This window comes from Trichomonas vaginalis, chromosome VI (genome assembly GCF_026262505.1).
Source record: "Trichomonas vaginalis G3 chromosome VI, whole genome shotgun sequence".
NCBI classification, from domain to species: Eukaryota; Parabasalia; order Trichomonadida; family Trichomonadidae; genus Trichomonas; species Trichomonas vaginalis.
The window spans coordinates 12,150,838-12,162,138 of NC_067208.1; the positions used below are offsets into that span (position 1 = coordinate 12,150,838).

Sequence of the window (11,301 nt, forward strand, 5' to 3'; positions counted from 1 at the left end):
ACAAGCTAGCACAAGATTACACATTGGAACAGTTTTACTCTGAGAACTCTCATCGATTGATGACAGATCTCAGAGTAAAGCAGTTCCAATCGAACTACACACAAGCACTGCTTCTTACAGCAACCCAATCAATACGCACATATACATTGGAGCTGCCTCACTCTGAGAACTCTCTTCATTTGATGAGAGATCTCAGAGTGAGGCAGCTCCAATCGAACTACATACAGACATTACCGCTAACCATAACCCAATCAATGTACGTATTTACATTGAAGCTACTTTACTATTATTTCTCTCATCAATTGATGAGAGATTTCAAAGTAAAGCAGCTCCAAAAAGAAAGTGAGAAGAAAAGAAGGAAAAAGAGAAGAAAGAAAAGAAGGAGAGAGAAAGAGGAAAAGAGAAAAAGAAAAAAGGACATATTAAATATGATATGCTGTTTTTAGTGCCGAGGCGGCGAAGCCGCCGAGGCACGATTTTTTTGGTCTCTTCCTTCCACGTGGTAAGCTTTTTTAAAAGTTTGGACAGGCCTAGAAATACTATATATATGTAGATTGAATTCTTTTATTTTGGCACTTTTTATTTTTTTAATGTTTTTTTTTCTCCAACACTCAGCCCCCAATTCAAATCAAGCATTTACCAACGTAAAATACCGGTATTCCAATCAATAAGAGGACAGTTCTGTCAAGACCCTTCCTGATTTGAAGGAACTTGAAAGAACTGCTCTTTAACCGACTTCAAATAAGAAAATTTCACTCATATTATCATGTTAACATCGAAACTACTGCCATTTAGAGAGCAGTTCTTTCAAGATCTTCGAAGATTTGGAAGATCTTGAAAGAACTACTCTTAAAATGGCAGTAATTACCGTAACTTTCTACTTGATAGTAACAATACCGAAGCTACAGCCATTTAGAGGGCAGTTCTTCCAAGATCTTCCAAATCTTCGAAGATCTTGAAAGAACTACTCTTAAAAATGGCTGTATTGCGAGAGGGTTTGATTTTTCGTTTATTAAAATTGTATTCTATGATATAATTTAATTCAAGATTTGTATTTCTGTTATTTTTGTGATATCATTCAAGTATATATATCAGAATATGCACATAATGATACCACATATACTTAAACTATACGTATTTAAATCTTAGCGATCAATATAATTTTTTTTTGTAATATCGAATAAAAGTTTGTTTTCGCATTTCCGTTTTATTTGACTACATGAAGATAAGAATTCTTGAGAACGATTTTAAATAAATTGCCAAATTGAAGAATTCGATATATGATGATATTCACTGATTTCTGCCAAACTTGTAGGAATGAATCCATTTAGAATAAAAACGATTTGTGCATTGGAAGCTCAGAACAAGTTATGTTCATTATCCCAATATGAAGAAAATGCACGTTTATAAAAAGACGATAACGATTAAATTACAAAATCGATAACGATAACGATTAAATTACAAAATCGATAACGACCCGAAAATCGTTCAAGCATTCCCATCATTTGTCAGAAATTTAGACGGAGTCTCAATTTCTGACATAGGATGAAACTCTTTTCTTCAATGCTTGAGTTGATTCTTGAAAAATTAATCTTAAACAAAACTTGAAACTATTTAATTTTTCAAGTTAATCTCAAAATTGAATTAAAAAGTTTCAATTACCGTTATATGATGTGGAAATATGAGAATCTAATGCCTTGTAATTTTTTTTTAATTGAAAAAAAATAAATCAAAAAAAAATATATTTTTGAGGGGAAGTTTATAGATTAAGTAGTTGTAAACTTTGCTTTAGATTTATTGTTTTTAATAACCCATTCAAGCATCGAAGATAACAATTTCATTATGTGATAATTTTCGTTTAAAATACTTGTTTTGGCATTCTGTTTTTTTTTACTCGGTTTCGAAGAGGGGGGCACAAACTTGCCCAGTGAGGTGAAGTGAAAAGTGACGGGTTTACATGTCAGAAATGTAAAGTGTCAGATTTGAAACAAAAAATGGATTAATTTATTATTATATGATAGAGAGATTTGGTAAGTTACTATCAAATTTGTAAGTAAGGGGAAAAAAAGTAAGAAAGAAAAAAAATTTAAAAAAATAAAAAGCCACTCGCTTCGCTCGCGGTTGACAAAAAGAACAAATTCGAAAAATAATTGTATGAAATTACGAAACTAAGCCCCTCGCTTCGCTCGCGGCTGACGAAAAGAACAGATTTGAAAAAAGATTGTACGAAACTACGAAACTAAGCCGCGAGCGAAGCGAGCGGCTTAAGTAAACAACATATTTCAGATTATCGATACTAAAAATTTTTTTATTTTATTACTTTTTTTTGCATTTTTTTAAAGGGTGCACACGAGAGGATCATGTAAACTTCAGAATTTAGAACCTTATTTTTAGGCATTATCTTGGCTACCTATTTAGGCTCGAAAAGCAAAAAATATCAAAAAATACAACTTGACTCCATTCTGACCCTTTCATGGAGGTAGTTTTTATCCGCTAGTATTTTCCCTTTGAATCTCTTTACAATTCGAAATCAAATTCAAATCTCAGTAGAAGAAAGGAAGAATCGACTTACTACGGTTGTAATACGAATAAATACATATACTTAATTATTTTTATTTACATAATAATTGTTTGAAGCTCATATTCCATCAAATTTTTAAATAAAAACATTAAAATGTTGAAAATGTTCATATATTTTAATAGGGTTTTGGCACTTTATTGAGGAATTACTACATACATAGTCGAACTGAACTTGATATTTTGAAATTTAAATTATTTATCAAAATTAAAATTTAACTTGAAATTTATAATTATTTAGTCATATTTTGCATAATTCTAAGTAGATTTTGTAAAAAATCAAGAAAGAAAAATTTTAACGTGCTTTATTTTTTCTTTTTTATAATAATACATATTATTATATAATTAACATATTCATAATGTTTCACCCTTTCAAAAATATAATCCTCCTCCTCTCAAATAAACGTACATACGGGTGGCCTCTTTTTTCAAAAAATTAAAATTTGAAATTTTGGGCTCAAATATTAGAGATTTTTTCAACCTTCAACGATATATGTTGTCTATATCAGACCTCCTTTCTTTTTGATACTTAATATTGTTCCTAAATCTTAGCCGTTAAGGCTGTTCTGAAAATATTTTTTTTTCGAAAAAATTCGAAAAAAATTCTTAAAATTCAAAAATCCCTTAATTCCTGAGGATTTTGGAAAAAAGTTTTTACATGAACATGTGTATATTATATGAAGTATATTGATAAGGTAAAAATCAAATTTTATTGCATATTCATCGAGAAAATAAACTGTAATGCATGAAAATTCGGTTCACTTCATTTTTGACACTTTACATATCGGATGTAATACCTAAGAATTATATTATAAAATAATAATTTTGTGTTTTATAAGTTTATTTGTATAAATTGATTCAAAAAAAAATGGAAAGACAAGAAGTGGATCTGCCAAATGAAAATCAGATTTATAGTTTTAGAGAGTTACATACATGAAATATGAAAATTGAACTTTGTATAAGGAATTGTTGGCTATGATGTACTGATCATGAATCAGTACATCATAGCCAACAATTCCTTCCCAAACAGCGGGAAACTTTGTCTGAATAGTTTAACATTCAGACAAATTTTCCCGCTGTCAGAGAGGGAATGGAAGGGTAAGAGGTATATATTCATAATGTATACCTCTTACCCTTTCATTCCCTCGAGAAAGTTCAAAAACTTGGGTGCAATCAGTTCTGATTGCACCCAAGTTTTTGAACTTTGTATAAGGAATTGTTGGCTATGATGTACTGATTCATGAATCAGTACATCATAGCCAACAATTCCTTCCCAAACAGCGGGAAACTTTGTCTGAATAGTTTAACATTCAGACAAATTTTCCCGCTGTCAGAGAGGGAATGGAAGGGTAAGAGGTATATATTCATAATGTATACCTCTTACCCTTTCATTCCCTCGAGAAAGTTCAAAAACTTGGGTGCAATCAGAACTGATTGCACCCAAGTTTTTGAACTTTGTATAAGGAATTGTTGGCTATGATGTACTGATCATGAATCAGTACATCATAGCCAACAATTCCTTCCCAAACAACCCGAAATTTGTCTGATTCCACACTAATTTTATTAATTTATCTAAACTTTTATCCTCGTCTACAATTTAATCATCAATAATTATCTCTTGTTCTATTTCACTATTATATATATATATATTTATATGATTTGATTTAAAAAAAATAAATAAATAAATTAATAAATCATTTACTCAAATATATCAAAAGTTTTATTTTTATATATAAAGATAACTACTTTTTAAAAAAATACCCTATATATTTTTGCCATGTAAATTTGTCACTTTTGTCAGAAGTGAAGTGAACCGAATTTTCATGCACAACACATCGAGAAAATAAACTAACGAATCCCTCAAAATTGAGAGGGTAATCCTCCTCCTCTCAAATAAACGTACATATGGGTGCACCCTTAAGAAGCTAAATTCTGAAGTTTACATGATCCTCTCGTGTGCACCCTTAAAAAAATGCAAAAAAATTGAATACTTTACTGGCTGGGCAAATTTGTCGCCGCCCCGGTTTCGAATTCAAATCTTTATTGTTATTATTAAAAATGGAAATGCATATATAAATACATGTATTTATGTCTTATACATTAAACACTTAGATATAAGACAAGCAGTCCAGCATTTCGAATATTAATAAGATTATTACATATTTTATAATTGTTTATAATATCTCATAGGATTAGAAACAAAATTAAATGCTTGGAATCGAATTTTGCACATGATGGAAAACAACCGAGTCAAAATTGAAAAAGTCCGAAATCTATGGCAATATTATAAAGAATATGTCGCGTATCTGTGATATCATTTTCCTCAATGAAATATGGGGAATATTGGTTGATTTCTCATCCATGGAATTCCCAAATAAAGTCTATACTAAAATCCATATGCTTATTATACCACTTTTCGCACGGAAATATCGTTGATAAGCTTTGAACTAACCATAGAGTGTATATATTAGTTTTTTTTTCTTGATTTATCAGCGTATATCACTTTGGATGGTCTAACTTAGCATATAAAGCATGGTTAAATACCTACTAATTGAAGGATGACCAAGAAGAATAATTATGCATTTTGATTTTTTACTTTTTTCATCGGAATAGTAGAATTTATTAAATAAGAATAGACTTCGTTTGTTAGTATTAATTTAAGGATGTCAATTTGGAAGAAAAGTGAGAAAATTCCTAAAATGCTACAAATGAATTTTCCAAATGTACTTTTTTATCTCATTTTTTTGATTTTGAAAAAAATTTGGAGAGAAGAACTCTTCGTTTTTGAATTTTGTCACGATGGTTTTAAAGTATATTAGACACATGTATTGATATTACTATTTTTGTATATTTTGAGAGAAAATCCCTAAAAAGTGAGAAAATCTGAGACGGTTTGAGAAAATATATAAACTATTGAAAATTTGAATTAAACTTCTAATTTGGAAAAAAGAAATTTGGAAAGAAGAAAATTCAAAAATCGAGATTTAGACTCAGTATCAAATGGAGAACAAAATGTTTCTTCATATGAAGGAAAAAATTTTCTTGAGAAGAAATAGAGTTTTTAAATTTTATTGTATGTAATGAAATAAACAAATATTAAAATTATTTTTTGATAACAAGAAAATTCCCAACAGAAAATATTTGAGACAAAGAAAAAAAGAAAATTGAAAAATATTACTCTCCTTTACATTTCATGAGATTTTCAATTTATTTTCATAAAATTGACAATTTTATACGTTTAGATGAAAATAAGTGATTTTGCTTGAAATAAAATTATTGTTTGTTTACAGCTATCAAATAGATTTTTGCTATTTTTTTTTGTTAATCAAATTAATAATTTTTTTCTAAATATCTTAAATATCTGGATCACTCACTGATACGATGAATTAAACGATAAAAATAATACAAACTCAACTAAGTTTCCTGTCTTTCAACCAAAAATATTATGCAATTTAAATTAAATTGTTTATTCAAAGATAAAACAAAGATAAAGTAATTATAATTATCATATACTTTATGAATAACTCTCTAATTGGATAAGATTTTCGTACAAATATTTTTATTAATATCGATAAGAATATGTTTACCTACTATCACCATATGTCGATAAACGAGAGTAGAGTGATTTTTATCATCGAAACTTTTTAAAAGCTGTAAGCAGGAAGTAATAATCTTGTTTTTTCTGAGTTAGTTGTAGAACTATTGATGCCCGAGTTATCATTGTGATGCAGAAGGATATCAATGTACTGACTGAAGGATATGAATTGAATTGAATTTTATTGAATTTCAATTTGATCAAAATTTGTTGAAATGATATGAATGTGTCAACTTCTGTATCATTCTCCTTCACTCCTTCCTTATTCTTTCGAGAACGAAGCTAGCTCAGCTTTCGCTGAGCGAATTGACACTTTTCATGCCCTAAACGTACATACTCTCAAATTTATCGAAAAAATTAATACCACCTAAACTAGTATATTCTTATTTTAAATATGATATTATCCTTATATTCCACACTAAAATTCATTTAAATCAACTTTTAAAAAAGTTCGAATCCTGCGCGTCTCACTTTTTAAATTTTCCAAATGGAAAATTATATTCTCCTAAAGTGAAAACAATTTTCCAAATTGACTTCCTTAATTAATTAGAACTATGTAACAAATTTCGATATCATAGTAAAATAATTTATATGATGCAAAATATATATAACAAAGCACTGAAATGGAAATGATTATGTATAAAATGCTAGAATCTGATATACGGCATAAATTTCTGAAAATTTTGAAGTGAATTGTAGCAGATATAGCATTTGAAGAATATCAGTCTATAAAAAAGTTAAATAAGTATCTTCTTGGTTCCAATATTGTTCATACATTCGTTTTAGATTTGAAGAGAAGTGATTCGTTTAAATTTTTGGTTTAACATCGACATAAGCTTTGGAAAGCCTATTTGTCTGATTAAATTTTGGTTAGAATCTGATATAGTCGATATATAACAATGGAAGAATTTTAATCTTAAACATTTGAATGAGGAAACTAATAATATTCCAAGAATTCAGCGCAGACCGGCTTGTGATATTTATTTTGCAGTCAGACTAAATGCGCCGTAAAAAAAAATAAACGCAAAATCAAAAATAAAAGAGATGTTTATTATATCATTCCAAGAGTGATACAAATATATATTTATATTAAAAATATTATAAATTATCTTGAGTAAGGAACTCCTCATCACCAGCTTTTCCTTCTGTGCCATCTGCGTAATCACTAGTCTTCACATTATAATGTGTACCTCTATATCTTATGATAGCAATGACAACAGCAACAATAATTGCAGCCAAAACGATAAATCCAGCTACACTAATTACTGCTATCATGACCTTGTTTTTCTTTGCCTTATTATCATCCTGTTCGTCAGAAGAAGATGGTGTAGCATCAGGAGTAGATGAAGGAGAAGCAGAAGGAATTGTTGTTGGAGGTGTTGTATAGTGAAGGTAGTCAAGCTTTTCGGATTGTCTTTGTTCTTCGTTGAACAAGTTGAAATCGATTACTAATGGAAGTAAATATGGATAATAGGATGTAAAACCTTCAATTGATAAATCGCCTTGGACGTATGAGTTATTGAAGAGAATTGTAGAGTTTCCATCTTGTGTATTAACTCTTAGTAAGCTTGGATCGTTAGATGTGCAGTTAACAACGTTTAAAAAGTCGAAAATCAAATTACTTTGGAAAATGATAAGCAATGGATACGATTCAATGATTGTTGCATTTGTATTCTGTTGGATACCAAGAAGTAAAACATTATGGAACTTGCCTGTGCAGTTTTTGACTTCAATTAATGCATACTTTTCAACAATGCAGTTTGCAAGCATTACATTGGAAACTTTGTCAAACCCACTATCTACATAGAAGCCTCCACAGTATGCAGAGACACAATTTGAAATATTAAGGTTATTGAGATCAATATGGCCATTAACTGCTGCAATAGGACGTTGGCTAGTGACCTCTCCTTATGACAAGCTGTCCTTCCAATATCTGTCTACCGAAGACTTTCGGAATTTTCGCCGCCATTGTATATAACTTTTTTTTACAAAGATACTCCCCCTACATTTAGAACTTACGTTTTGATTGTCGGACTGCTGGAAAGATTTAGACTAATTGTGTTTACATTTGTTCAACTGAGTGCATGGTGTGTTAAAGCGGTTATATAGAACAATGCACATAATTAGATTTCGAATAAGGAAAATTTATTTCACTTTCCCAAGATGAAATGAATTATTATGTATTAACTTCATTTAAGGTATTTGAAGTTTCTATATTTTAATATGTTTATCTCCTTATGTAATAACGTTTCCAAATTGGGAGAGTTCAAATTATCTGACAGGTTCATTATCATATCCCTTCTGGAGTAAAATAGGTATACTGTGCTCTCAGTTTCAAAAGATGAGTTTCGAAATCTAATCAGATAATTCATATATATATTAAAATACCAAAATTCATATTCTTTCTCAGTGTCATGAAAAAATATAAATTTCAAAGTTAGATAAAATAATTTTTTTTTAATTTGTTAATGAGTTTAATTTTTTTTTAAACTCCAACAGCTTCTTCCATTGATGCATCCTCATGAACTTGGTCATCATTTGACTCTTTTTCTTGTGAATCCTTCTTCTTCTTCATGATGAAGAAAACGACGACACAGACAATTGCAATGACGATCAATAGACCGATTATTATTCCTGCAATTAATCCTCCATTTCCACCACCTGGGCTAGGGTAGTCAAGTTTTTCGAATTGTCTTTGTTCTTCGTTGAACAAGTTGAAATCGATTACTAATGGATGTAAATGTGGATAATAGGATGTAAAACCTTCAATTGATAAATTGCCTTGGACGTATGAGTTATTGAAGAAAATTGTAGAGTTTCCATCTTGTGTATTAACTCTTAGTAAGCTTGGATCGTTAGATGTGCAGTTAACAACGTTTAAAAAGTCGAAAATCAAATTACTTTGGAAAATGATAAGCAATGGATATGATTCAATGATTGTTGCATTTGTATTCTGTTGGATACCAAGAAGTAAAACATTGTGGAACTTGCCTGTGCAGTTTTTGATTTCAATTAATGCATACTTTTCAACAATGCAGTTTGCAAGCATTACATTGGAAACTTTGTCAAACCCACTATCTACATAGAAGCCTCCACAGTATGCAGAGACACAATTTGAAATATTAAGGTTATTGAGATCAATATGGCCATTAACTGCTGCAATAGGACGTTGGTTAGTGAAGTTATTATAAGGCGCGCATTGTTCGATGGAGCAGTGTGTTATTGTGTTGATACAGCTATCAGAATTTGTAATTGCCATAGCCCACTGTCCTTGATGGTAAAAACTGACATTAGGGTCTGATGAGTATGTATAACATAGCGAGCCAATGCATTTTTCAATGTAAAGGCCATTATCCTTGCCAAGAGGATCAACGAAAATTGCGCCACCAGCTCTTCCAGACCTGCATCGGGTAAACTTTGAAAGAGTTATAGCAATTCGTACGGAATTTATAATGTTAATTGCACCACCGGATGAAGTTTCACCCGCATTTAAGAGAGAAAATTCAGATGCAGCAACGTAAACATTTCCTGCAGTTGCGTTGACCGGACTATTGCATATGGAGAAGGGCTGTGAAAGTCCTGGAAAGTAATCAGAGAATTCTTTCACCATTTATAATAATTTCAATTACATGACGATAAAATTTATTTCAATCTCCGGTAATAACATTTTTCAAAGTACTACTTAAGTATAGGTAACTATTTTTATTTAATTTTCAAAGAAAATATCAAATTCAATGAGTATCGTTCGCTTCAATAATATTGTTAAGGAAATTAATCTAATTAAAATTCGGTAAGCTTTAAATCAAATATGTTTTTGCCTAAATTCAATAAATTTGTTTACGAATGATAAACAATATGGTACGATGCATTCTGGCCCGATCGATCAAAAACATGAGTGATGAATCAATCGAATGATATAGCAGGATAATATGAAATAGCAATCAAGAAGTTTAATACATTTTCAATAGGGTTGTTAAAAATATCAAAAATTAGCGTTTTGAAGACACCATGGTGTCTTATAATTTTCCCTTCCTTATTGGCGTGTAGAAATAAATGTGTCAATAGATTGAAGAAGAAGAATTGTTTTTCTCTTAATGAACTTTAATCCTTTTGATATAAGAATATTAAAAACATTAATATAATTTCGATTTCGGAAATTAAATTTCCAAATTTTTTGTCGATTTCGAAATAACAGGATCCCGCATCCAACACGCAACAACAAAACACAAAACACACTTTTGTTCTTTCATCTTTAATCGTAATTTATGTAATACATGATTTGGATAAATTTACAAAAATAGAACCTATATTATATTCTTTTCAAAGATTCTTGCAAATCATCAAAAATAATTGTATTTTAAAAAACGATCAAATTATCCTTTCATTATTTTAAACCTAAATTAGTTTTTATGATTGACTAAAGCAATCATATTTATTCATCATTAAATAAACAAAAAAATAATATTTGAGTGTTATTTCAAAAAAAAACACATTGAATTTATTAATTTGTCTCAATTTCAGTATTATAAATTTTTATAATTTCAATATTTTGAAATACACTTTTTAATATTTCAATTTATGATATTTCATGTATTAAGTGGTCTCAAATTGAGCTTCTCAAATATAAGTTGGCCTATTCAAATAATAAAATTAAATAAATTTAAAATAATAAATAAAAGTGATTGAGGTCATAGCAAACGGCTGTTTCAGTCATTAATTCTTAAAAATAAAAAGGGTAAAAACTAAATACAATGGGTAAAATTCAATAGTGTCTGTGCTATCGTTCAATTTGAAGGTGTCTTTTGAAACCGCAAGACACATTGAATTTTTGAATAGTGTATTATGGTTTGACAGACACCAATGAAAAAAATAAAATGATATTTATTTAAATATATAAGATCCTTAATAAAATATAAATATTTTATCGTTTTATTTTCTTGTTTTAGAAATCTTTTTTATTGAAAAATCAATAAACTAACTCCAAATAAAATTTTTGATTTAAAGACACTATGATGACACCAGGCAAATCTTCCAAGACACCTATCGTCGGGAATCTAACAACCCTAATTTTCAAGATCAATAAGGCATAAAGCAATCGAATAATTGTTAATATTAAGTAGATTATCTCT

The 11,301-nt window shown here is 29.5% G+C and overlaps 2 protein-coding genes across 2 annotated transcripts, besides 6 other annotated features; both read right to left on the minus strand.

Moving 5' to 3' along the window:
• Nucleotides 1–1,479: part of a mobile genetic element that runs on past the window's edge.
• A 426-nt stretch (nt 1,480–1,905) lies between these two features.
• Nucleotides 1,906–1,928: a mobile genetic element.
• A 413-nt stretch (nt 1,929–2,341) lies between these two features.
• Nucleotides 2,342–3,315: a mobile genetic element.
• A 66-nt stretch (nt 3,316–3,381) lies between these two features.
• Nucleotides 3,382–3,426: a mobile genetic element.
• A 98-nt stretch (nt 3,427–3,524) lies between these two features.
• Nucleotides 3,525–4,124: a mobile genetic element.
• A 370-nt stretch (nt 4,125–4,494) lies between these two features.
• Nucleotides 4,495–4,599: a mobile genetic element.
• A 2,619-nt stretch (nt 4,600–7,218) lies between these two features.
• TVAGG3_0851200 (uncharacterized protein) lies at nt 7,219–8,158 on the minus strand (the record flags this gene model as incomplete). The annotated part of the gene is made up of 1 exon (XM_001313560.1): nt 7,271–7,942. The coding sequence occupies one exon, from the start codon at nt 7,940–7,942 to the stop codon at nt 7,271–7,273; it is 672 nt and encodes a 223-aa protein (XP_001313561.1).
• Nucleotides 8,159–8,609: 451 nt separating this feature from the next.
• Nucleotides 8,610–9,782, minus strand: TVAGG3_0851210 (glycoprotein 38 family; the record flags this gene model as incomplete). Its single annotated transcript, XM_001313561.1, has 1 exon — nt 8,658–9,782. One exon carries the CDS (start codon nt 9,780–9,782, stop codon nt 8,658–8,660), a length of 1,125 nt encoding a protein of 374 aa, XP_001313562.1.
• Nucleotides 9,783–11,301: the final 1,519 nt, after the last annotated feature.